The sequence below is a fragment of the Cricetulus griseus genome (assembly GCF_003668045.3).
Source record: "Cricetulus griseus strain 17A/GY chromosome 1 unlocalized genomic scaffold, alternate assembly CriGri-PICRH-1.0 chr1_1, whole genome shotgun sequence".
NCBI classification, from domain to species: domain Eukaryota; kingdom Metazoa; phylum Chordata; class Mammalia; order Rodentia; family Cricetidae; genus Cricetulus; species Cricetulus griseus.
The window spans coordinates 187,451,212-187,478,189 of NW_023276807.1; the positions used below are offsets into that span (position 1 = coordinate 187,451,212).

The 26,978-nt window shown below is 42.6% G+C and overlaps 2 protein-coding genes across 4 annotated transcripts; one reads left to right on the plus strand and one right to left on the minus strand.

The window, feature by feature from the left end:
• Positions 1-202: 202 nt before the first annotated feature.
• On the minus strand, positions 203-20,795 carry Oxnad1 (oxidoreductase NAD binding domain containing 1). Of its 3 annotated transcripts, none has more exons than XM_027389505.2 (9): positions 20,497-20,787; positions 16,044-16,176; positions 13,740-13,838; positions 13,374-13,437; positions 8,542-8,648; positions 7,110-7,251; positions 3,486-3,728; positions 2,130-2,238; positions 203-1,150 (listed from the first exon to the last, which is right to left on the minus strand). In XM_027389505.2, exons 3-9 carry the CDS (start codon positions 13,829-13,831, stop codon positions 996-998), a joined length of 912 nt encoding a protein of 303 aa, XP_027245306.1. In that variant the 5' UTR covers positions 13,832-13,838; positions 16,044-16,176; positions 20,497-20,787; the 3' UTR covers positions 203-995. The 3 variants fall into 3 exon arrangements, with proteins under 3 accessions (XP_027245306.1, XP_027245305.1, XP_035308394.1); XM_027389504.2 differs by having other exon boundaries at positions 13,740-13,852; XM_035452503.1 differs by lacking the exons at positions 203-1,150; positions 2,130-2,238 and adding an exon at positions 2,245-3,070 and having other exon boundaries at positions 13,740-13,852; positions 20,497-20,795.
• Positions 20,796-20,960: 165 nt separating this feature from the next.
• On the plus strand, positions 20,961-26,546 carry Dph3 (diphthamide biosynthesis 3). Its single transcript, XM_027389506.2, has 3 exons — positions 20,961-21,167; positions 21,550-21,624; positions 23,732-26,546. The coding sequence occupies exons 1-3, from the start codon at positions 21,060-21,062 to the stop codon at positions 23,795-23,797; spliced, it is 249 nt and encodes an 82-aa protein (XP_027245307.1). The 5' UTR covers positions 20,961-21,059; the 3' UTR covers positions 23,798-26,546.
• Positions 26,547-26,978: the final 432 nt, after the last annotated feature.

Genomic DNA, 26,978 nt, shown 5'->3' on the forward strand with positions numbered 1-26,978 from the left:
CCCTAAAGCTGTTTTCTTGATTTTTCACTTCCTGATGCAATGCTTGGGGTTCACATGGGGCTACTGGTCATCCAAACTAAAAGAAAACCAAAACATAAACATGAAGACTTTTTCAAACTAAAATTAAGAATGTATTTAAAATTATAAATTCACTAAATGTAATATTTATCTCTGTCCAATAATTTAAAGGATACAATTCACACAAAACCAACATTTTCCTTTAATTAATTTAAGTCAACCACTTTTTCCCCTAATGGCAAAGAAAAATCTGTATTAATCAGTTCATGGTGTATAGGCCAGTCAGAGAAACCATTTTGTGCTGGGCCTCCATCTTAGTGCCTAATGACTGCTTGCCCTAGACAAGGTGGGTTCCCAGAAAACAACCCTGACTCAGTGACCCCCAGAAATTTACAGCCATGACCCTCTACTTGTTATGATATGGTAACTGCTTTTTCTTTTAATAGCTTCTGTAACTTATTTACACAGATACCCAAAGATTGTTTTGAGTCATCTTAATCACTTGGCAGAACAGACTAGATTTGCTTGTGTAGATATTGAAGTTCTTCATGTGGTTTTTGTCTTAAAACAAAACAAACAAACAAAAAACACCCCAAATCCTTCCCCATACCCTTCTTCATGGCAATCTCAAATTTGTCTCAGAGACCGACATCCTGCTAGCAATTAATTAGTAAGTCTCTTTACCATAGTTGGATTGAGTCTATGGTCTTTTCTCAGGGGTTGGAAACTCCATGACAATGGACTATCATGAGATAATTAAATAGGTATTAATGAAAGAAAAACCAAGATAGTCAATGGCTTGACCAATGACGTCCTCAGGAACTTTATTGTGTTCATCTGTCACTGGTTTTTCTTTCAGTCTTGGGCTGGACACTTAGTTCAGAGCTTTAAAAAAAAGATAGCTTAGATGGCTATCCACAAACCCGAAACAGAGTCTCACTCTCCTGGGTGGCTCTCAGGTCTTCTGTGCCTTCTCCCTACCACCACTTCTCAAAGCAAATGTGTTCCTTGGGAACGTGGCTGTCTTCCAGTTGCTTAGAGAAAAAGTCCGTCATTGGAGGTGGGCCACAGATATAGAACAGAGTCCCTGCTGACACGTGGTTGCTTATCTCCTTCTCTGTTATTCTTCCTTCTACCAAAAATAGAATAACCATCAATTAGGCTAAGCATGTTTGCGTCCTGACCTACCACATCCAGGTGGCAGAGTTCACCTGCAGCTCTGTGAGCCTGACCTACCAGGGTTCACCTGCGGCTCTGTGTGCCTGGTATCTCCAGGCTTCTCAGGCCTATAGCAAGCAAAGCAGAAGGCTCGTCACTGGCTGCTCTTTAGAGAGGGCCCACAAGCTTACTTGCCTTTGTAGAGAAAAAAACTGCCTTCAGCAAAATGCCATTTTATTTAAAAAAAAAAAAAATCCTTTCAGGATGGTATGATGGCTCAGCAGGTAAAGGTGCTTCTACCAAGTCTGATGACCTGAGCTTGATCCCTGAGACCCACAGATAGAAAGAGAGCACCAACTCCCAAATGTTAAATGTTGTCCTCTGATCTTCATACATACCTGCAAACAGGCATGCGAGAACGCAGGCGCACACTCACTCACACACACACACACACACACACACAAATAATTTAAGATAACTTTAGATAGGTGTGGTGGCTCAAACCTTTAATCTCATCATTTGGAGAGGAGAGGCAGGTGGATCTTCATGAGTCCAGCCAAGACTACACAGTAAGACCTTATCTCAAGAACACTAAAACAAACAAAAAGTAAATAAAAAAACTTTAAGGACTCCTTCCAAATAGAGAAACTGAGTAATTAAAATAACTATTAATGGGATTGATTCATCCAAAGCAGGAGTATAATTTGTTTGTCTGTATACTATAGGCATGATGCCAGTGCCTACTAAAAATTGTGAAAATACAATTTTAATATGGGCAGTAAGAAACCTATTTATAAGTAAATCCAAGTAAGTATTTCTATATGAACTGTCTCAATTCCCTTGGGAATGATTTCCCAACAGGTCACTCTTAAGAGTAAAACATCTCTGCTTAACCAATTGGTCTGTCTATCCAATAACTGCACAGCTAGTCAAAATCTCTTTAGAGGACTCACCTGTGATGTATGGCTTAAGTTCTTCACTGATTTGTGCTGTCTGTTTTGTGACATGCAAACTGCAAGTAATCTTCTCAGGAAATTCATTTACTAAATCGAGGATATTTTTCTGGAATGTCAAACAAATTGGGTCAAACTACAATTAAAAAAAAAAATTAAACCATAGCTGGGTATGGTGGTAGAACGCCTTTACTCCAGCACCTAGCAGTCAGAGACAAGTGGATCCAAGAGTTCAAGGGCAGTCTAGTCTACATAGTAAGTTCCGGGCCAGTAAGGGCTAATGTCTCAAAACCACCACCACCACCACCACCTTCTGTTTTTTGAAACAGTCTCATGTAGTCTAGGCTGGCCCTGAACTTGCATATAGCTGGGGTTGGCCACAAATGCCTGATCTTCCAGCCTTTCATGGCAAGTGCTGGGATTACAGGTGTTGAGTCACCATGCTTGGCCCCAGTGACTTTTCTGTTCCATTAACTTCTAGATTCCATCCCACAGTGGTGATTTGAATGAGAATTACCTCAACAGCTCATAGTTTGAATACTTGGCCCCCAGATGGTGGAACTATTTGGGAAGGATTGGAGTATGGTCTTGTTAGAGGATGTGTTTGTTGGAGTTTTAGAAGACTAATTCTATTCTCAGTTAACCCTCTGGGTTCGGCTACTGCTTCAGCACCATGTCTACCTGCCTGCTGCCATGACACACATGAACTCTAACCCCCTGAAACCAGAACCCATGTTAAATGCTTTCTTTTATAGGTTGCCTTGGCCATAGTGTTATATCATAGCAACAGAAAAATAACTAAGACACCCACCAAGACTCCTCTTATCCTGCACTTAACTGGAAACATTAACTGTCCTGGGTGAAATATGTCTGTTAATTCTCATTTGAATTGAATAAGCCTTGCCAAGCTTTTTACTGGAACCTTTGCGAGAAATCTCAACCTACAGAAGAAAAAATTTTCCCAGTTACTTACATGTTTATTTATCTTTATTGGCATATATTCATTGTTTAGTGATGGACTTCAAAAAGACATTTTCACTGAAGTGTATCACTTTGGCTATTTTTACCCCATCCTTCTCCCTTTACTCCCATTCAACCCCCTGGGCAGTTTCACTTCTTTCTTGTCCTATATGCCTGTATGAGTTTTCATTGTTTAATCAGCATACAAAGTAATGGGTTTCGTTATGGCATTTTTATACACACTTTATTTTGGTTGATCATCCCCACCCACACATACACGTCTCTCCTCCTGTCCTGAGCTCTATTTGTGTCCTTGAGCTTCAGTAGCCCCCTTTGCCCCTATCATGTCACATCTCCTGTTGTTTGTGCACCCTGTAAACACATCTCCCACTTTACCTTAAACAGGAGTTCGCTGGTGTTCTTTGCACTGTAGAACAGTTTTATTTTTCCTATCTCATAGCTACTTCCTTTGTTTGCTTGGTCTCGGTGGAGATCTGCTGAGTGGCGCAGGATGGAAAGCAGGGGGTTAATCCCGACCCCTCCAGCAATCAACACGAGGTTTCGAGGGGCCTCTGTGGGCTGAGGGTCAAAGAAGAACTCTCCTCCCACTCTGAGGGCCACTTCCGAGTCAAGTGTGCACTGAAGCAAGAAAGAAAAGACCCTTTGGTCCTGTGCAGCACAAGTCTCAGACCACAGGTTCTACTTAATGACGCTACCAGGCTGACCTTCTGTCTGCCTTTTAGTATTTAGGACCATCTGTACAACTTGTCCCCAATTCTACCAGAGCCTTGGGACTTGATTCTACTTGTCCAGCATGTAGGCTGCTTGCTATCCCAACTATGTGATCCACACGACAGCCATTCTAGTATTAAGAAAGGAGGACTTGCTTCAGAGAATTTGCCATTAACTTCACAGGTGAGCTGCCAAAAATGGTAATGGACAAGCTAGGGCAACTCTGGGGTATGCATCCCTTCAGAGTCATGTTCCATGTTCTGACCCAGGCTGAGAAAGGCAGGATGGGACTGGTGTGTCCTCGAGCTGAGAAGTGATTCCCTCCTCAGACTAGTGGTGCAGGCTTGCACTGGCACTGTGGTACCAGTTCACTTCTCCCTCTAGCAGCCAGAAAAGCAGCAGGAGGCTGTACATGCAGGCTGAGCCTGACACTGGCCTGCCCATGAAATGTGCCTGTATTTCAAGAGGTCACTTACACCACAACTGTCTCCAGAGGAAAATGCACTGGTTCCCAACAGGCCAATACTGCCTCTGATGGGGTGTTCTGGAAACCTGTGACATTTGGAGGATAGAGCTAGATGTTCCATATAACTGGTCACTTTCTGGTTCTGGCTCCTACTAAACTGATGGCTAAATCTGCAGGAATTGTGTGTGCTATTCACTGGTAGTCAGAGATCAGTCACTGTGGGAATATGCAGAACACAGAAATTTACACATGATACTAATGAGGGCCTCTTTAAAATTCAGAGTGCTGGATTACCTGCATGACATTGCTGCAATGCACAGGACTGTCAGGGTGATTCTGAGTGACCCACAGGCTATTTATGTAGGCAAAACCTGGTTTGTAGTACCTGAGAGCTGGGCTGTGGGGAGGGTAGAGCAGGCTTCTGGAAGGACACACAGAAGCCGACCTGCTCAGTGCATGGCAGCCAGGCAACACAGAAAGAGAACACCTGCATGCCGGTTTTCTCCTTCCCCTCCTTTTTATTTTCTCTGCGGCCCCTGCCCCCAGCCCATAGGATGGTGCTGCCGCCCCACATTCAGGGAGGGTATTCCACACCTGGTTAATCCTCTCTGAAAATGGCCTCACAGAACACATACAGAAGTGAGCCTTACTAATTAGTCTTGTACTCTCTTCTCCATCAAGCCCACAATCAAGATGAATCTGAACGTGACTCATCTCACAAATAAACTCAGAGACAGCCTTGCACAAATCTATGTTCACCCGAATTTTCCAGAATGTGACAAGTGTGCAGACTATAGTTGGCTGTGTTCACTGTTCTGGAAGATCACATTTTGGGTGGTAACATGAGTGTCCAGACTTCTGTCAACTACACAGCAAGCCTATACCAGCTGCATTTGCAGACCACATATTTGTGTAACTGTTTTTAGTAAAAGTCCTCTGACTGCTTCACTCTATCGTGTGGTTTCCATATGCTCAATCTTGAGTGTCAAAAATAAATATTCTTTGATTATGGGTCCCTTTCCTTCCTTTATTCCTTCTTTGTATTTCAGCTAGAGAATTTGAGTTTTGGGTGCTTTTTTCAGTTTTATGTGTTTTTCCTTGGAGGGCAGGGGATTCCTGCTAGCATTGGGTTCTATATGGAAAGATGTCTGGATTACTGTGGCTCTTAGAGAAGCCACAGTGCTGGGTATGTCTGCCTCCTTCTTGCCTCCCTCTAAAACCAGGATCCAGGATTCAGCCATTCACACAGAAAGCACAGCTTTACCTCCATTGCAAGCTCCTGGCACAAATCCACAGAATTTAGTAGTAGTAACATATTATATGCTTTTGGAGGGTCAAAGCCCTCCATTTAGTCCTTGACACCTCAGATACCAAATGAGCAGTAGACACTTCTGGACAGAGATTTAATTCAAGGTTCTGTAACTTAAGTGACCAAACTTAGAGAAAAACCCAAGAACAAAATGCCTTGATTCATAAAATAAATCCCCTATTGGTAAAGAGCAGTTAAATGAGTGGAAATCCTTGACTATGTTAAATATGTAGGAGAGTGTTACATGACAGTAAGGGGGCTTTCATTTTGACAGAAAGTGTTGGCAGCGAGGGGGCGCTGGGTCAGAAGAACTTAACTCTAGGCATGGCTGCACTGGTGCTTAAAATGTTCCTTCCTCTCAAGCCCTAAGAGTAGAATCCAAAATCTACAGGCTCTGCCCTTGCTGCAGCCCTGCTCACCTACATACACACTTCTCTCTTCTGTCAGAAGAACCCCGCAGCAAAAAAACTGAGAAATGAGAAAGAAACCTTTTCTTCATGCTTCTTCAGTGTTGTGTAGCAATGAGAACAAAGTATGAAAAAAGCCATCTTTGTCTTTTGCTGATAGTAGAAACCACTAGTAGAGCATGAACACAAAGTTCAAATCACTGTATTCTCTAATATGCAAGCAGGTAAAAGGACCTTATCTTCCTCACAGAGCACTGTACTAAATTTGAGTACTGACTTTCCCCATGTGACATCGGCAACCTTCCCTCAGCAACTGAAGCAAAACCCATAACAGCTGTCTGGAACTCCGTGCTCTGCCAAAGCCCATAAGATAAAAGACTTTAAGCACTTTATCCCATGTCAACCAAGCAGCCTGTTGCCACCAGACGTATTTCCAATGTCCACCCTAACAGCTTGGCCAGAGTAGCTCAGGAGGAAAGGAGCCTCTGAAAACGGCTCCAGGACAACACTGACTTCATAATGGCTGGTGGCAACTCCCCCTGGGCTGAGCAGAGTAGGCAACAGGGCATCCCACCATGTCCGGCTGCAGTCTGCATTCCCTGGTGGTTAATGAAGATCAACACCATTTTCTGTTTTCCCAGCCGTAGGTTATCTTTAATTCTGTTACTAGTTTCTTGCAGAGAAATTTAATCTTGGATAACTTCAATATACCTTATTTTTCCTTTATAGTTCTTCCTCTTGGTGCCACGTAGAACTCTTTCTCTACTTTCAAGTTTCAAGTATTTCCCTATTCCTGCAGGTCCGGGCTACAAGTGAACTAAGGGAGCTGAACACATATTTAAAAGAGGCAGATGGAGATGCTCATATCTCCAACTTCAAAAGTTGAGGGGTTGGAAAGATGCTCAGCAATTCAGAGCACTTGTCACTCTTACAGAGGCCTCAGGTTCGGTTCCCAACATCCACATGGTGACCCACAACCATGATGACCTAGAGAAACAGACACACACAAGGTGCACAAACAAACATGCAGGTAAAATACTCACACCCATAAAATTAGATAAATCTAAAAAAAAAGTTTTTCTTTGGTTTTAAAGGTAGTTGCTTACCTTATTGTGAACCCAGATAGCAGGAGGGTGGTTTGTGTATTTCACTGCCAATTCTATCATTCTTTCTTGTTCTAGCAGTTGGGGACTGGAGCAAATTGAAAACCCACCAACGACTGAGACTCCTGGGATAAAGAAATCAACCCTAAAAGGACAGACAAATAAACCATCACTGTTGCAGTAACTAAGAAAATTGTCACTGGCAAACAAAAGAAACAAGCCAACAAGATTTTAGTTAGAGTAAGGAAATATAAACCACTAACTAATAAAAGATGTTACAATCAAAACCAATCTTACAAAATAAAAAGGATTCTTCAGGAATTTTACAAAGAACTATTATGCTAAAAGCTATTTAATTTAGATGAATTATATTACTCATATATTACTAAGAAGACATCAACTATCAAAAGTGGCACAAGAAGAAACAGAAAAACCTGATCAGATCTACATAAACTCCAAGGACTGAATTAATAAAACTTCACAGAGAAAAATTCTGCTTCAGACGGCATTGCTAGTGCACTGCATCACACACTTGAAGTAGAATTAATAACAGTTCTTCCAAAACTATCCCAAACAAGAGGACAAAGTCATTGGAACTTACTCTAATGAAGCTGGTAACGCCCTGATATTCAAAGACACTGAAAGAAAACTACACCAGTGGTTTTCAACCTTTCTAACATCGCAACCCTTTAATACAGTTCCTCATGTCATGGTGACCTCAACCATAAAATTATCCAGTTGCTACTTCATAAATATAATTTTACTACTGTTATAAATCGTAAATATCTGTGTTTTCTGATATTCTTAGGTGGCCCCTGTTAAAGAGTTGTTCGACTCCAAAAGGGGTCGTGACTCACAGGTTGAGAACCACTGCTATAGACTACTACTATCCATTCAAAGAAAAGAAAAATTCCAAGAATATAAAGTTAGCTTAACATCTGTCCTCATCAGTTTTTTGTTTGTTTTGTTTTTATCAACTTGAGTGCTAGGTTCAACGAGAGACTCTTCTCAAAAAGATACGGTAGCTAGGTGTGGTGTGCATGCCTTTAATCGCTGCACTCAGGCAAAAGGATCTCTGAGTGGAGGCCAAGACCCTTGTTTCAGCTCCTCTCTCTATTAGAACAAAGACTCATGTGTAGAAATGCACAGAGCAGATCAGGTGACTGCAATGAACCTGTCTGCAGACACAACTGTCAAGCTGTGGTTCCACAGACCAGCCAGAACTTTGCTTTGTTTGAAACTGGACTACTCATGGTAGGTTTAATACACGACTGAAGGATATGGGTTACAACCAAGAAAGGAATCAAGTTGTCCATGCCCAAACAGAAATGACCCAAAATTCCTCTCTCCTAGTAAGGATAGCTAGCCACAGAAGTCCTTTCCAGAAGAAAATATCATGCCTTTCATTTGATGGGAAAAGGAAAATGCCACTCACCATTGGCCAGCCTTAAAGGAGAAGGCTTTATCAGCAACAAGCAGGCGGAGGCTCTTCACTGTTGGAGACTCATGGGCAATTTCACACACCTTAGCCGAAGCCACGACCTGCAGCAAAGAGATTCAGGGCTAGAAACATGCAGATTTGGAAAACTGCCCAACAAGGCAGACAAGAGCACACACTGCTTCGCTCTGCCCTCCATCAGGAAGGTAAACAGAATGTACTTTCTGAGACTTCCTCAAGACCATTTTACTCTGAATACGAAAATCAACCTTTACAGGGACTGTAGTATCCATCCAGGTGTTGGGCTAAGCACCCGGGAAAGCTCTGTGAGTGGGTTGCCCTCGGCAGCCCTGCTCAGCATTTAATGTCCCCTTCATTAGTAGGCCAGGTGAGGCCACAGTTTGCTTCTGAGTAAGAAGTCCTTGGCACAATAATAGCAGATGTTCCCAAAAGCAGCCAGCACTTTTTAAAAAGCAAAGAAACAGAAAACTAGGTCTGTACTCATGTGCTTCCTGCCTGCCTTTTGTTTTGTGAGTCAGGGTCTCTCTCTGTAGCCCTGGCTGGCCTGGGACTATGTAGACCAGGCTGGCCTTGAGCTCACCTGCCCTGCCTCCAGAGTGCTGGATTAAGGTGTGTGCCACCATGGCACCGTGCTTGTACACTTAAATAACTGTTTTTCAAATTAATTACATTTTCCCCAAACATAAGCAGTTCATGACCTTAAAGCAAGAACCCCACAGAGCCCTTTACCCCCAGGAGTTTTGGGGAGCACCACTCTCAATGATGCATTTGCTTTCTGAAAACTTCCAAACTGGCTGACTTGGGAACCAGTCAGTGAAGGCAGTCCGGGCCTTAGCACGGGCCATCTTCACTGCCTTTATTCCACCTCTGCTCTGTACCTCTATTCCTCTCCTAAATCTGAGACACTGTTCTAGGGTGAAAGATAGATGAGGTTTCCCTCAAATTCCTTCTGTTCAACTCCACCTGTGTCAGTGGGCAGGAGCTGATCAAACGCAGTCCCTTTGATGCAGGCCCCCAATAGCCCCACCAGGGGATACTTTAGAGACCTTCCACCCTGATGCTAGCTCATTTTGGCCTTTTCTTCAACAGGACTTCCAGGTCCCACCAACTCTCAATGGGAGATCACTTTTAACAATCCACTAGAAAAGTCTCACTACCTCAAAACAGCTCCTAAAATTTTCATCCTTTGTCCTCTGCTGTAAAATCCCTTGTCTCACTTTCTCTACATTGTTGCTAATCCCTTCTTCCTCCTGTTTTGGAGAACAAGTGAGTGATTTTCCTTGACAACCCCTAATCTTAACCCTAACCTTAAAACAAATAGACAGGGTCTCTCTACATAGCACAGGCTGGCCTGGAACTTGCTATCCATTTACCTCAGCACTAAGATTACAGACGTGTGGCACCAGGCAACGTGCTTTCTACCTACACTCTTGATCCTAACCCCTATCTGTGACCTATACTGTTCCATCAGCAGCTACCAGCTTTGTTCACACTCAGTCTTTTTCTCTACTACCTTCCTGTGCCATCAGCATGGTATATGATGCCACTGGCTTTATCTTTTGCAGCTCAGAAACAAACTACAGAAATAAGCAGAATATAGCTGCTAACAGAATGGACTCCATAGTGAAACAGCCCAGATTTTAATCTTGGCAACACCACTTACCACCATGCAACTCAGGGTAAATGTCCTAGCCACCTTTAATTAGGAACTGAGACCACTAACACCTCTGCCTCAAAGTGTTGTTGGGGACACTAAAGTAGATAATACAAACAAAAGCACTTCTAATGGTGCTGGCCCACAGAAAGTGTGTATTGCTTGTTACCTCCTTATTGCATTATTTTACATCATATATTGCACTTTATCCATTTGTTGTCATATATGCCGCTGCACTGCACATCCCCAAGGGAACTGCAGACATGGGCGACAAGGACCTGTACAGTGTGGTGGACTGGAACCGTATGTCCTTCCTAACCTATCACTTATTTTATGGGTATAAACTGGAAAGTCTGTAAAGTATTGAGAAACCTTGCCTTCCAAACCTTCCTCTACTGGGACAATGAGCTTCCTCAGCCTACGAAATCTCCCTGTCCTTGTTGTTCTTCTGAACCACAGGTAACTTAGCTTCTAGTTCCCGCAACTAGTCCTTCCCAGGCTGGTAGATGTCCTGAAAATCACATTCAGGGTCCAGCACCAGTGACAGAGCTCCCCAGGTACACACACCACCATCCCAGCCTGAATTTGGTCAGTTCCACCCTGAAGTATGGGGAGAGCTGACATGGACCTCTTTTCTTTAGGCCCCTCCTGTGCTCTCACCTGGTGCTCTTTGTTCACTAAGCCTGCTCCGGCTTCCTCAATGCAAGCATTCCCTGCCGGAGGCCCTCACCCTCTTGTCCACTCTTTCTTGTCTGCTCCTCACAAGCATACAACTACACGCCCTGTGGGTAAGGATGGCCAATGCCTAAGGAACTATCCTTCCAGTACATACTAGCTGAGTTCAATGTTTTAAGTGCATTAATTCATTAATTCATTCCATTGATATCAATAATATCTGGAGACAATGTTATTCTTCCTCTTGCTGGTTAAAAAAAAAAAAAAGTAAGTTTCTGTATTAGTTCAAAACCACTGTCTAAGAACTGCTAGACTGGGATTGAAACCCAGATCGCCTTAGCACTTAACCATCTGACAACACTGTCCCCATTAGTAAAGTCTCTTGTATGTAGAGTCCACCACAAACTTGCCCAATTCCAGGCATCTGAGCGCGGTGTCTAGAACTGGGATGCCCTGCAATACCAGCTTCTTTCCACTACTGAGATATCACTTCTGGAGATGTGCATGTATACCGTACTTGTTCTATAAACTAAAGATCGGAAGGTGAGACCACGAGGAACTAACTGGTCCGGTTCTGCTACACCTCAGCATGAGGATCTGTTCATTCTAAGTTCAAGGTCAAGCCCCCGCTCTATGGCTGGGAGGATCCACTGGAAGGGACTGGGTGATCCCTGATGCTACACACTGTTGATTTGCTGGCCCCAGAGATCATGTAGTTTCTCTAGTCCCTCCCATCTAATCCCACTTCTCATCCTGTTTGAGAGATTAAAAGTTAGAAATAAAAAGGGGGAATTGAAAATGAAGCATTTTCTTCCCCTAAAGATAGCACTGCTATCATAATTGCAACCTTATAATTTTCTAACTCCTAGGCATAAGATGCTTTCTTTTTTTAAAGATTTATTTATTCATGTATTTTACATATTTGAGTGCTCTGACTTCATGCATACTAGAAAAAGAAATCTCATCCCATTACAGATGGTTGTGAGCTACCATGTGGTTGCTGGGAATTGAACTCAGGACACCTGAAAGAGCAGTCAAGTGCTCTTAACTGCTGAGCCATCCTTCCAGCCCCTAGATGCTATGCTTTCAATTGCATAATCAGAGCTGACATTAACCTTTCTTTGTCCTAAACTAGGATCAAAGGAACCTCCCCCAAAGTCCCACTACTTCTGCCCCATGAGATCCTGAAATGGTGACTCTAATTCAAACACTGGAACTGTTACCTATGGGCCAAACCTCAGCATTTTGGTGAGTCACATTTGAATGGACACAGCAAACCTGATTTGCTTACATCCTTCCATGGCTGTGTCCCTCCTGAAAGATGCTGTTTGGAGATGAAATTGCTTACTACCTGGACCTTCGAACAAAGATTTCCAACAGCAGCTCTAATTTTATCTGCCCACCTCCACATACCGCAAAAAAAGTACATACAAGTTTGCAATAGAAACATTTTTTCTTTACAACCAGCAGGAGTTCATTTTCATGAAGAAATCATTAGCAAGCTTCATATTTACACAATTAGCAATTTGTTTTGTGTGTTGAAAAATATTTTCAGACTTATAAATGGGAAAAGTATAGTTTCCTGTATGCCTATAAACTTACTCTGCTGAACTAGTTTTCCATCTCAAAAAGACAGCAATCAACACAGAGTGGAACAACCATCACCTTTAGCCCCAAGCAATTCTCTAAAGGAGAACTAAGTTTTCAAAGTAGGGCCTAACATTCCTTTATGTTCAGTGTCTCCTGGTATTAAAACAGAAAACTATGGAGACAATACCGTTTCTGATCACAGTTGTAGAAGTGCATAAAAACAGGGTTTTTTTCTTGGCTTACAAAGACTTACAACACAAAACTAAGTACAGCTGAATAAGTGTGAAACAACTCAGAAGAAAAGGCAAGTATCCACTGTGTGTTTAAAAGTGGAAGCAGGGCTACTCACTGAGGTGAAATGGTGAGAATCCTCTATCTCCCAGTCCTTGGCACCCTTCAGCTGGCAGCTTAGCTTTCTATAGCCTGCGCATGATTGACAGTCTGCAGGGGAAGGGCAGGGAGCTTGTCCACCTTCCTGTCTCAGCTGTCAGTGCTGCTCTGACGAGCTAGGAGGTGTTTCTAAAGCAGGACAAACAAGGACTTTGAGACATGATGGCAAAAAAAGAAAAAAGGGTAAGCCATTCATAAGGTCCAGGCTCTACAATTTCCCTTTCCTACAGCAAGTCTCAGTGTATCTGTGATAAGTTCCCTCTCCTACAGCCCTTAGTGTACTTGTGAGGAGTTCCCTCTCCTACAGCATGTCCTCTGTGTACCTGTAAGGAGGGCGCTAGTCACAGCTGCGCTCCCTCCCTAAACAGCCCATTCATACCAAAGTTAGTGGAAAACCTTGATACTGCTCAAGTTAGTTATCATATCCTCTGCTTAGGAAATTCCAGAACAGGAAGATAAAGTCTCCCTGACTGTTCCACCGTTCCCCAAAGATACAGACCTCCCGTCGGAGGGCACTTGCAGTTCTCTCCAAGTGATCAGTTTTTCTTTTGGATTTCATTATGCTTTTTAAAAGAAGGTAAAATTAGATTAGTAAATATTATCCTCATATAATAATAAAAACTACCTTCCCCTGCCAAAAAATGAAAACAAAACCAAAAACCATGGCTATCAAAAATACGATTAATTGTGAATTCTACAAAATACTGAAACTCTGCCAGTGCTAAGTCGCACACCCAACGGAGTTTTTGATTTGATGGCATGCACATTGGAGCCAGGATGCTGCCTCTCTTGAAGGACCTCCCAAACCATCAGCAGATCAGGTTTCAAGAATCAACCCAAATGACAGCAAAGGCTGACAACTCACCTGGTTAGAGTGAGGTGACGCAAAGTGCTGGCTGTCAATCTCCACAAAGCAGTACCCCGAGACAACCCAGGAATAAAGACAGCATGGGCCATGGTGCTCCTGGGCAAATGTAACTGAAATTTAAAATGATTTTCAGAGAAAGCAGAGGAATGCCAGACTATGCTGGGGCAGGTGCAAAAGACTGTGGTTCAGTGGTTAAGAGCACTGGCTATTCTTTCAGAGGACCTGAGTCAATTCCTAATGCCAATATGGCAAGTCACAACCATCTGTAACTCCAGTTCCAGGGTATTCGATGCCCTCTTCTGACCTTTGCAGGTACGAACACATGGTGCACAGACATCCAGACAGGCAAAACACCCATGCACATAACCACACAGTAGAAGGAAGAAAATCAATTCCCACAAGTTGTCCTTTGATTTCTATGTGTACCCTCGTGTCTTCCCATAAAGACTGAAAGAAATACAATGAAAAATTTAAAGAAAATTGCTTAAGGATTTGGGCTGAGTATGGTAGGCAGCACATTCCTTTAGTCCTAGTACTCTGTAAGTTTGAGGCCAGCCTGATCTACACATTGAGTTCCAGGACAGTCAGGGTTACACAGACCTGTTTCGAAACAAAACAAAACAAAGAGCACATATTACTCTTCTAGAAAATCCAATTCCCAGCAACTACATCAGGTGGCTCACATCTACCTGTAACTCTAGCACTAGGAATCCAACTCCTCTGGCTTCCACACTCACACACACACACACACACACACACACACACACACACACACACACACACACAGCATATACTTAAAACCAAAATAAGTCTCCTTTAAGAATTGTATTTATAAAAGCTTAAGGTTCCTAAATATTTAAAACAAAGAGATAACATTATTTACAACAGATCAAACTAGCAACTATCCAAAAGACCACAAATAACACTAAATGAAGTGCGACACATTCATACATTCATACATACATAACAACAATAACAAAGAATACAGTTCACTTACATGTAGTAATATTCAACTATAGGCTGCAGGTATCAAATGGCATGAAAGCAGCTAGACTCCAAAGAGCACATATTCTTTGATATCAACTATACAGGGTGCCAAGATAGAGAAAAATAACCTATAATGTTAGAAGCCAGTCTTGGAAAGTGGCTGTTAACAATTCAGTTTCTTTATATGGATGCTGAGTGACTTAGAAGGTCCATTTGTAAAATCTTCAAGCTGTGCTTGTAGCTGGATAGTTTCTATCTGTATGTTAAACTTTGATAAAAACAAAAACAGAACGATTCTCAACGCTTTACTTTTTTTTTATGATTTAAAATCACAAGACGATTAGGTGGAACACTGATTAGGAGTCAGGTCATCTACTGTTTGGCTCCCATACCACTTTCTTGTGCCATTTAAAAAAAGACTTCTTAGCCTAAAACACCCACATTTTCCATGCTTTATTACCACATTGGTGGGTTCTCTTGTAGTGGCTTTGAGAATAAAATGTGAATAAAACATGTCTTTCCCAAGCATTTTCAAAGGCACTATATAAATTGACTGTAGTAAGTTTAGTGTTAGGAAAATATTCAAGCCAATAGTGAAGTTTTTAGTTCTCATTCAGTGGAAACTATTAAGGGCCAAGTGAAGCAGGCACTTGCCTACGCAGTGCAAGTTTGAAGAAAGCTTCAGAGAGCTTAGGTTCTAATAGGTAGAGATAAAACTAAATAAATTCATACATCAGGTGGTGACATAAATCAGAGTTTCTCAAAAGCCACACCCCCCTAAGTAGTCTTCAGATAGATGGATTTCTTCTTGTCACAGTACAGTTCAGCAGAGTTAAGAATAAACATGCTATTGGCTATCTCCCCCCCCCCCCAAGTAAGTGGAAGAGGTGTAAATGAAAGTTTCAGGCATTATGCTGGCCTGTCCCTGTTACCTGGCAAAACAGGCAGTACCCTGTTCAGCCCAGGGTTCCATGGGAACTAAGTCTGCACGCAGGTGCAGAGGACCCCTTTAAAAGACAGACCCCTGCCCACTTAATTTCTCTACTCTTCTGTCTCTTTATGCTCTCTCTGCCTCTCTATGGTGACCAGCCATGGCGGTCAGCCATTAACCCTGTTTCTCTTCTCTCTTAGTCTCTCTACTCTGCAGGGCCTATAATAAACTGCTTAATATGTCTAATAGTCTCATGTCTCATCTTGCACCTCCTTATTTTTAATTTAAACAAAAATCTAACAGTAAAGCCTCTGCTATCTCATGACAGACTGCTGAGCCAAAAACACAATGTTAGTCACTGAAAGCAAGCAAGCAGAACTTACTTTAGAAACCCATGGGATTCTGGAGTCCTCAGCTGGCTGACACAGTAGTTTGGTCCCAGTACTATACTGAGACCTCTGGATTCACATCAGCTGCAACACAGAATTTCCATATACTGAAATTCCCACAAAGTTCCTACAACGGCAAAGACAATGAACTGGTTAAGTACAAAGAAAGAAAACAGAAAAAGCCCATCAAGTCTAGCTTGCAGAAGAAAGGCTCGTTTAGAGTTAAAAGTGTGAAGCCCAGTGGTAGAGTGCTCATTTGGCACACACACAGGCCTGGGTTTGAGCTCCAGCACCAGACTGAAGGGAGGACCCTCATTGCAATCCCTGCCATTAATCCTTCCACATTAATTATGTGGTCTATCTATCCTTCATCTTCTGCTTCTTGATCTCCCATGACCTGAGTCAACTCCTGCAACTTAGGTTACCCATCCTATGAAATACCCCCACACTGTTGCATCCTACTGTCTGTGGCTGTCCTTCCTGTCTGGCCTCAGGTAGTTCCCCTTATGGTTCTACCCAGTTTGAGCTGGTGCTGTGCTAAAGAAAGCAAAACCCAGGCAATAGTGAGAAAGATAGTTATATGACAGTTAGGGCCAAATTCCCTATTATTAAGTTCATCCTCCAGTGAAAGGTGGACATTGTTCCACTTAATATTTTGGACAACAACTACTAAAATAAGTGTTTTTACAATACAGTGCACCTTTAGTGACTATGCTGTTTAAAATAATCTACTCAACTGGAAAATAAGAAAGCTAATTTTTAAAAGCTGTTCTTTTTCAAAAGACTGAATTTTGTTAACAGTACCAAGACTAATAATGCAAATAAAGGCATTTTTGTAAAATTGTGTTCAATTTGCCTTCCAAGTTTTATTCCAGTCCTTAAACTAACTGTGTTTATGTGAGAAAGAAAGAGACGGGGGGGGGGGGGGAGACGACCACGGGACATGGGAATGGGGGAGAGGAAGAGGGAAAAGGAGGGGGAGAGAGAGGGGGAGAGGGGAGAGAGAGAGAGCGACAGAGACAGAGAAAATTTATTTAAAATAATAAAACAGCCTGGCAAGCTGGTTTAGTGGGTAAAGGCACCTGCTGCCAAGCCTGAGGCTGAGCAAGAGATGGGTCCTGACTATAATTAACAGGATGTTTACAGGGATTGAGTATGACAGAAAAAGGAGTGATTGTGTGGCGGGGAGGATATTAGTGGCGTCACAGGGTGATGATCACTGAGCTAAGAGCAGAGACCAAGAAGCAGTCCGGCAGACATGAAGGTGAAAACACTGCAGCAGAGATTTCGGCAAGAACAAAGCCCAAGCAAGGAACGAACCGGGGGAGTTGGAAGAGCCAGGGCCATTGTAACTGGAGAACAGGCTGGGTGAGAATGACAGGAAGCTGTCTAGGTACATGTGTCCTGGGTCACAGTAGGCCAATGTAAAGGTACAGACCTTACCTGAAGGGCACAAAATACAACTGCAGAACATGACTAAATCAGAACAATGACATGATTTCTTTTAGATGTTTAAATGATTTCCCAGGTTGAAGCAGGAAGTCAAGACTAGTCTAAGATTCTGGTACAACAGTAGCCAGAGGTAGAAGGGGACAGTATAGAAAATGGTTGGGAATTGGGGCCCTACAACTTGGTGTAGGAACATCCCTGCTGGTTTCCTCTCATTCCACCTGAACTGGATCATACAGAGCAGAGTCATTCATTAAGACTCTGGTTCTAGGATCAGAAGGATCCAAGTTGACACCATGACTTTTCAGTTTTGCCTTAGCAAACTCTTTAGCCTCCAAACCTCCCCGTTTCCCAAAGCTGAGGACATACCCATCTGCAGTACCCCACTGTGTTATTCTAATGACACAATATAACTGCATCGGGAACAGTGTCAACTACCATAAATAAATGGCTCATTACTTTTTCTTTTTCTATTTTAAATAATATACATGCAAATGTTTGGTTGAGAAATTACAAAGAAAAGTTGGCTGGCCCTTTGTGGTGTTTTGAACAGGAATGGCCCCATAGACTCATTAATACTTGGTCCATAGGGAGTAGCACTATTAGGAGGCATGGCCTTGTTGGAGGAAATGTATCACTGTGGGGGCAGACTTAGAGGTCTTATATGCTCAAGCTATACCCAGTATGGTTCAGTCTTCTTCTGCTGCCTCTAGATCAAGATACAGTACTCTCAGCTCTTTCTCCAGCACCATGTCTGCCTGCATGCCACCATCCTACTTGTCATGATGATAACAGGCTAAATCTCTGAACTGTAAGCCAGCCCTGACTAAATGTTTTCCTTTATAAGAGTTGCCATGGTCATGATGTCTCTTCACAGCAATAAAACCCTAAGACACTCCTGTAACTTTTAAGATGGCCCAGAAAATTGTTTTTGATGGGTCGGAACTGCTTTCTAAAAGATCATGACTTGGGGTGTACCTAAGCCAGTAAAGCATGTATCTAGCATGCATAAGACCTATGGTTGGAGTCCCAGTATCATTAAAATGTTTTAAAATTTCATTTTATTATTTAAATCTTTTTCCATTTTGTTATTTTATGTGTATCAGTGTTTGCCTATATGTCTGTCTGTGCTCCATGTGTGTACCTGGTACTTACGGGAGTCAGAAGAGGAGGTTGGATTCCCTGGATTTGGAGTTACAGACAGTTGTGAGCCTCCATATAGATGCTGAGAATTGAATCAAACATAGGTCCTCTAGCAGAGCAACAAGTGCTATTAACCTTTGTGCCAACTGTCCAACCCCATTTTATTATTATTTCTGTTTTTATGTGTATGGGTGTTTCCGCTGCATTTACATCTATCTGTGTACACCATTCTTGGTGCCCTCAGAGGCCAGAAAAGGGTGTTGGATGCCCTGAAACTGGAGTTATAGGCAGTTATAAACTGCAATGTAGGGGCTGGGGATTTAACCTGGGTCCTCAGAAAGAGCAGCTGGTGCTCTTAACCGATGAACCATCTCTCCAGCCTTTGTTAAGCAAACAAACAATTTATACATACTATGAGTCAAATATAGATGAATCCAATTGTGTGTGTTCTATGTGTGTATATGTGTGAGTTCAAGGCAGAGGTTGAGGTTGTGCCTTCTTCATTCTCCACTGTATTTCTTGAGATAGTCTCTGCCTGAACCTGGACTTCACTGGCTGGTTGACCACTGTGTTCCAGGGATCCACCTGTCTCCATGTCCGTGCTCTTGCTCCCATCAGTGCTGGAGCTACAGATCCATATACTTGACTCACACAGACCATATCCCTACCCACAACTGCATCCATTTCTGCACATTCATGGATGGCTCGTAAGAACTAAAGATGATTTCCAATTGATTATCTGAACCAAAAATAGACACTGGAAAATCAGTTTACTTCCTGTGTCCCAGAGGCTACCTGGGAAGTATTTGTATTTATAAAGATAGAAGACTTCCACAGGGTTCCTCCTTTGCCCAGGCAGGCTACAGTTAACCATCAACAGACTACAAGTATCTCCTAATTGCTGTGTACATCTCCAATTATGCAAAAAAGAAAGTGAAATGTTTGAAACAACCTTCCATACACTTGTTTAATATAACTTCTGGATTTTACGCACCCCCAAAGACTTCTCCACCTTTACATTTTCACAGTTTAAAGGGCTTCAAAATGTAGTAGCCTCTCAATGTATACAAAATTGGTAACTTACAAAAACTGTATTGCTTAACCATTAAGTAGAAGTTACAGAAATATAAACTACATAAGCTACACAAGGTTGCTGAGCTATTAAAATTAAACTCCCCCGCAAAAGAGTGTTAGACTTCAAAGGATATTTTCACAGAAAGGAAGCAGGAACCAAAGAATGTAAATTTCCAACTCCCAGAGCCATCAAGTCAGACTCTTGATCCAGGATCTGTTCTGCCACAGTGGTTTTTCACTACACTGCACTCCTCCAGTGAGATCTGAGTAACTGCCTAGTAATACAGCAATGCTCCAAAGTCCCTGGTTGTAACCAAAACAGGCCCAGCACTGCTTTCAGGCCAAAGCATTTCGTTTCTAGCTTCAAGGAAGTGACTGAATGCTAACAATACCAACAGGAATATCATTCCTTTTACCAAGAACTAAAGTTCACATAAATAATTTACTCCTGGGCTTTGGAGAAAGCCAGGCCCTTAATTATGACTAGGTATGTAGTCTTGGACAAGATGCCCAGTCTCTGAATCTGAGTTAAAAATAAATAAAATGGAGCTTTGAACCCCAGGACCAACAGAATTACATTTAGTGCACAGGTGGCCCACTAAAAACTCCAATAATTAACAGTGATGTTATTACTGCTATTGCACCTATTACTGCTATTGCACCTATTGTAGTGAATAATGAAAACAAGGCTAGAACTTGTCCCTGTCTTACAGATCTTGGTCCTCCACAACACAGGTCAGGGAATCTGAGGGTGGCTGGGGTGAGACAGGCAGCACTGTACCTGCAGGCAGGAACTTAAATACCCAGGCGTCACTCTTGAGTTCAAGGTCGCCTGAAATGCAATTCCAGGAGCGCTGGGTGTCTGCCACCGCGGAGGGCTGGAGAGGACACTGCGTGGATCCCTGAGCCTCTGTGACCAGGCGTCCCCCTCTGATAAGGGCGGTGACCTCCAGCCAACTCCTTAAAGGGTCTCTGAAGTCAGCGATGGAGAACGAGACACCACCGGCGAAGGAAACCACTCTTTTGCAATCCAGGCCCAAACTCCCCGGGCCCCGGAGTGACGTAGCAGCAGTGTGAGCGAGCCCTCATACTATTGGTCATTGCCACCCAGTGGGCGGGGCGCTGCGCAAGAAGCACCACCTTTCCGGCCGTAAGTCCTAGAGCTCGGCTATCTCCATGGCGACCGCAACCCGGTCACCCATTTGGCTGCCGCAGTCAGAGTGACGTCATCGCCTATGCGCCCTCCCGGAAGTGTTTGTTCCTGTTCCTGTGTGGGCCAGGAAGCCCAGGCCTTCCCTGCTCTGACACGGTTAGGCAAACTGATGCAGTGTCGACCCGGTGACCATGGCGGTGTTTCACGACGAGGTGGAGATCGAGGACTTTCAATATGACGAGGACTCGGAGACATATTTCTACCCCTGCCCCTGTGGGGATAACTTCTCCATCACCAAGGTATTCTTGGGGCCCGCCGGCGACTCTTGAGCTTGCGCATTTTCGCTTCCTGTGCCCCTGGCAAGGCTCCGTCACCCACGTGTTCCTCTAAACCCCCGCCCCCAAAGCAGTAACAAGCTGTCAGGGGTACACGGTCTGGACAAGGGTGCAGTTCTCCCTAGCCCCACCCATGAAGTATTTTTCTGGGAACTTCTTTGGAGAAGGGATTTGGAGGCGATCGAGCCAACCTGTTCTCCCTGGTTGTTTTCCTAGGTGACTCTTGGGGGAAAATTCTTTGTGCTATTACCCAGTCCAAGACTTGCACATAGACGTGGGAGCGGTTTGTGGGAAGATGCCGAAATGGAGGCTATGCTGACCATACCCTGTTTGATTTTTGTCTTAGGAAGATTTGGAGAATGGAGAAGATGTGGCAACGTGTCCTAGCTGCTCTCTCATTATAAAAGTGATTTATGACAAAGTAAGGGATTCATTAAAGGGAGTGGGTAGTGTGAGATAGACAGAGACCTAAAGCAGCCTGTCTGATATAAAAGTTCAGAAGAGTGTTGGAATTTTGGGTTGGGGGGGTTAGTTCTTTTTTTGAGACAGGGTCTTTAGGTAACCGAGGCTGGCTTTGAACTCACAGAGATCCTCCTGCCTTTGCATTCGAGTGCTGGGATTAAAGGTGTGTGCCACCACGCCTGTCCTAGAAGAGAGTTTCTTAACCTTGTGCTAGATCAAGGGCTATTTTTAGAAAGCTTTAAAAATTGCTAGGAAGGGCTGGGCAATGGTGTTGCACGCCTTTAATCCCAGCAATGACCTGGAGGCAGAGGCATGCAGATCTTTGTGAGCTCAAGGCCAGCCTGGTCTACAGAGTGAGTTCCAGGACAGTCAGAGCTGTTACACAGAGGAACCCTGTCTGGAAAAAAACAAAAACAAAAGTCAGTAAGTAGGTGTATAATAATATTGTTCAAGTTTAAATTATGTAACTTGTGTTCTCCTTGGAAAGAGCAACAAAGAAATTGTTTTGTGATGAAAATGTTATGTAATGAAAATGACTTAATCAGGAATGAAAATATGAAGATTATTTTAATTGATGTTCTTTCTTTTGACATTTCTCTGTATTTAATGCACACCAGTACATTTAGAAAAGACTCCATTTTATTGCTTGCCAGGTTTATGCATATAATCTACATTATCTTGTTTGAGATATAATTCCTAATTTCGATCTTATAGTTTTATGTTAAATTCATGTTCCTTTGTACCCAATAAGGATCACAACAGAAAAAGGGTCAATGCTTTTACTCCCCATCCAAAGTGCAGTTAGTGCTTTGGAGTCTTAAGTAAGGAGTTTCACAGTCTTAAGGATGAACTCTAAAATGAGTGCAGGGTGGGTTGTACCAAAACCTAGAGCTTTGTGAGAGGCAGACTTAAGTTTAGACAATGATGTAGAAATGTAATGATTCATTCTTGCATTAAGATGGTCTCTGGAACAAAGAGCAGCAGGGACAGACTAGGGCCTGACTCCTTGGGGATCACTGTAGGGGATGTGCAGTAACTTTGAGACTTCTTACCGTAGCTGGCATAAACCAGGATAAAACACCCAGGCATGGTGACGCACACATTTAATCCCAGTACTCAGGAGGCAGAGGCAGGTGGGATCTCTGAGTTTGAGGCCAGCCTGGTCTATAAAGCAAGTTCCAGAATGACTGGGACTACACAGAGAAACCCTGTCATGAAAAACAAAAATATCAACAACAAAATCTGACACTGAACCTCATTTTCAAAGTAGTTACTATTATAGGTCTGCATTGGGAAACACAAAAACCTATTATTACTTATTTAAAGAAGTTATGTATTTGAATGACCAGATATTGATTAATGCAAAAACTTAAAAGATGATATGACATGTTTATTTCTGGAAAGTGGTTTCTCTCTAGCAAGATGGACATGTTTATAAGACACTGCTTATTAAATTAATAAATTTAGGACTGAACTTCAACATGCACTTAATTCTAATTCTTGGGCTGACACCAATTCTTTGAACTAAATTATGTGCTATTGGGGCTGGAGAGATGGCTTAGTGGCTAAGAGCTTCTGAAAAGGACTGGAATTCCATTTCCATCGCCCACACCGGTGGCTCACAGCCACTTGTAACTCTAGTTATAGAGAATCAGATACCCTCTTCTTGACTCCATGGCGCCCCCACACACGTGGGGTACATGCATACACACACATGTGTCTCCAGTTGTGTCAACTGGGATAGCTACTGATGCCTAGTGGGTAGATCAAGAGCCCTGCTAAAATCTTACAATGGACAGTTCATCCTGGACACCAGTTAGTTTAGTGCATGAATCTTAAGACTTAAATTTGTTGCCATTTTTCCAATATTATAAATGGATTCCCCCTAAATTTTACATCTTGATTTTTATTGCTAACATATAATAATAATAATAATGATAATGATAATGATATAGCAGTGAAAAAAACTAGTAGCTGAGTTGATTTTGTAACTAAGTGAAAATGATGTTAATGCATTTGTGGAACAGAAACCATGGTGGCTAATAGCATTTCTTCTTCTGTTTTAGGATCAGTTTATGTGTGGAGAAACAGTCCCAGCACCTTCAACCAACAAAGAGTTAGTTAAATGCTGAAGGAGCCCTGAGGAGCCCAAATCCTAAGTATTAGGGAATGAGCCCAGGTTGATGGAACAAGTGCTGGGTTAACAAGCTCTACATAGGACAGCTGTCTTGTGGCTTGCTTCCAGGGGTGTGCATCTTCATCAGCCACTGAAATCATTAAAAAAAAATGAGCCTGTGACATGTCAGATCTGGATTTCATGTATACATGGAATTGGAAGGATTCTTAATTGTCCATCTGAATTTAAAGGGAATGTCTTTTCTTTTTCTCAGTTGCATCATTTGAATATCTTAAAACTAATTCATTTTCTGAAAACAACATTGTCCACTTCAGTCCCGAGGCTCTTTATTTTTTAAAGATTTGTTATTTTATTTTTAATTATGTGTGTGTGCATTTGTGTCGGGGTATGTGCATATGAGTACAGTTGCCCAGGAAGGCCAGAGGCACCGCATCTGGAGCAGGAGTCCAGCAGTGTGAGCCACAGAAATGGGTGCCAGGACCCAAACATGGGTCCTTTCAAAGCACCACAGGTTCCCAACCTCTGAATCATCTCTCCAGCCCACGAGGGTCTTTATTTTAAAAGATTACATTTTAATGAAGTTGCTAAGATGATTCAGGTGAGGCCTTTCTGTGTCATTTACTCTGTTGGAAACTTAAGGAAATCTGTGCCTTTCTTAGGGCTGCACTCTGGCTCCTTCGCCAGCCAGTGATTGTATTGGTTGATTACATGGTTCATGTTCTTAGTCATTGTTGTACTCTTCGTGCAGAGTTCAGTTGTGGTATTGGATTGTGAGGCCATGGTTTCTCTGTAGCTTCCAATTATTGCCTAAGGAAGGAAAAGCTGGAGTGAAATGGTAAAAGAAACAGCTTCTGGTACTTTGTGTCTTCCTTATGTTAGGATAGAATAGAAAGAAACACAGCCAGTAGAAGTAAAGCTGGCATCAGTGAGAGGTGTGAAATCTGCCAACTTGGCAGATGAAAGTACATGAGTAATTTTGCCAGGTTGGAACAAGTATTTCTGTCTCTGGGCCTTTAGTTTTTAAAATGACTGATGGGATTGCATTTCACACAGGGGTTAGGTTGAGTCTCCATATGGTAGTAGTTGTAACATATCACAGGCTGTGTCACCCGTAGTTGTAGTAAGTGACACCTCCACAACAGAAGGTGAGCTGACTCGACAAGCCCATGAGGGCACACGTGATAAGCCTGCACATAACGGAGATCCAAATCAGATACCCACTCCTGCTGAGTGATACTTCCCTTGAAAAAGAGAAGTATGTAAAGTTGGACTATTAGTCTTCCTTCGCTGCAATCTGAGAGTAGCAAGAAGTAGACTTACTTTGCAGAAATTTGAGAAGTTCTTTGTAAACACAGCTTTGCTGTAAATACATAAAGTTTTGAGAGTGCACTTGTGGACATACATTCACAGCATACAGAAGGACATCCGCCATCATGCACTGGTATCCAGCAGGTTGTTTGGGGTATGGCTCCTGCAATTAAAAAATAGCCAGTAGATGGGTCATGGGTTAAGAGCACTTTCTCCTCTTCTAGAGGCTTTCTGTTCAATTCTTAGCACTCACATCGCAGCTCACAACTGTCTGTAACTCCTGTTCCAGGATTCTGATGCCCTCTTCTGACCTCAGTGGACACCAGGCATGCATGTGGTACACAGACATAGAGGTGCAGACCACACACTCATACATCTAAATAAAATTCTTTAAAAAAAAGAAAAGAACTAACAAATAGTAGCCAGCCATTCATTGGAGGTTTGAATTAAAATATATAACCAGGTTGGGTTTTTTTGACCAGTAAGTAATGTCCAGCTCTAGGCAACTATTAGGCTGAGACAAAGTTAAAAGTTGCCAGAAGTGTGGTGTACCTCATATGTCACATTTCTTGGGTTTTTTTTGTGTGTTGTGGGGAGGTGTTGAACCTGGAGCCTAGCACATGCTGGGCAAGTGTGTTGTTCTGGGCTGCATCTCCAGCCAGAATGTTTTAATAGGCTAGGAATTCTTAACTGCTATTTGATGTCCCCCAAATCATCTTAGAAAGCAAAGTCACTGCTCAGATAGACAGAGCAGGGGACCAGTGAGAATGAGCTACACAGAGAATCAGACTGTGCTCAGATCAAGGGCTTTGGAGATTGCACTAACTGACTTTTCCTGCTACAGAAGAATTTCCTAGCAGAGCAGATGCCTTGATGTAGGTCTTCTGTGAACACAAAGGAGCAGGAAAGAGTCCAAGTTGAGATTCCTCAGGAGGAAAGCATAAGCAGACTGCCGGCCAGTGACTAGCTAAAGTAGGTGTGGTTTTGTCTTTAAAGAAACTGAGCAAGTTAGAAACTATAAAAGGAATTCCAGCTATTAGTCCTGTATTAAGCAGAAAAAAACAAGGCCATTCAGATGTGACTGGAGTCCCAGACATTCCAGAGCACCTCTGAGAACTGGTGGACCAGTTCTGTCTCATGAGCTCTGTAGTCTCCAGGGCCTATGGATTCCTCATCTGCAGTTAGGAGACGGGGTCAGCTGTCAGCTCTCATTTCATTTGTGGTTCCTTGCCAGAACTAAAACCTTTATAAACTCAAAACTATCATGAATCATAGCCAATGGAAGCTCCATTTTTCTTCCATAGCATTATCACACTTCAGAGTTGGAAAAGTTCAAAGGATTCTGCATATATGTTCACAACCAACAATTTTTAAAAACTGTATGTATTCATTACAATGACTTGCATTGCCAAGCTAATAAAATGAGATAGCGCAAATTCGTGTTTTCATGAAACTCTTATTCCCCCAAATAACAAAATTTTACATTAAAAGTTGCTGGTGTCATGGTTTTACATAAGATGGGACTCTTAACTTTAGGCCATTATAAGTAGATTTCTAGTATGGCTGGGTTTTGAGGTTCTTGCCTCTTCAAGGAACTGTTAAAAGGCTCAAACATGTTAAAAGTATCAAGGAAACTTACTTTAAAGAGAAGCCTGATTAGAAAGGGGCCACATGGGAGACATACCCAAGGGCTCCAGGTGATCATTTTAATGGAGTCTAAGGAGGAGTTTATTAGGAAGAATGCAGTTTGGGTGGTTCTCTATTTTGACTGACAGACTAAATTATATAACCACTTCTATAGTGTGCTTGTTCCCAAAATGCATTTTAATCATGCACATTGAATGCTCTAGTCATTTGATGGTAAAATA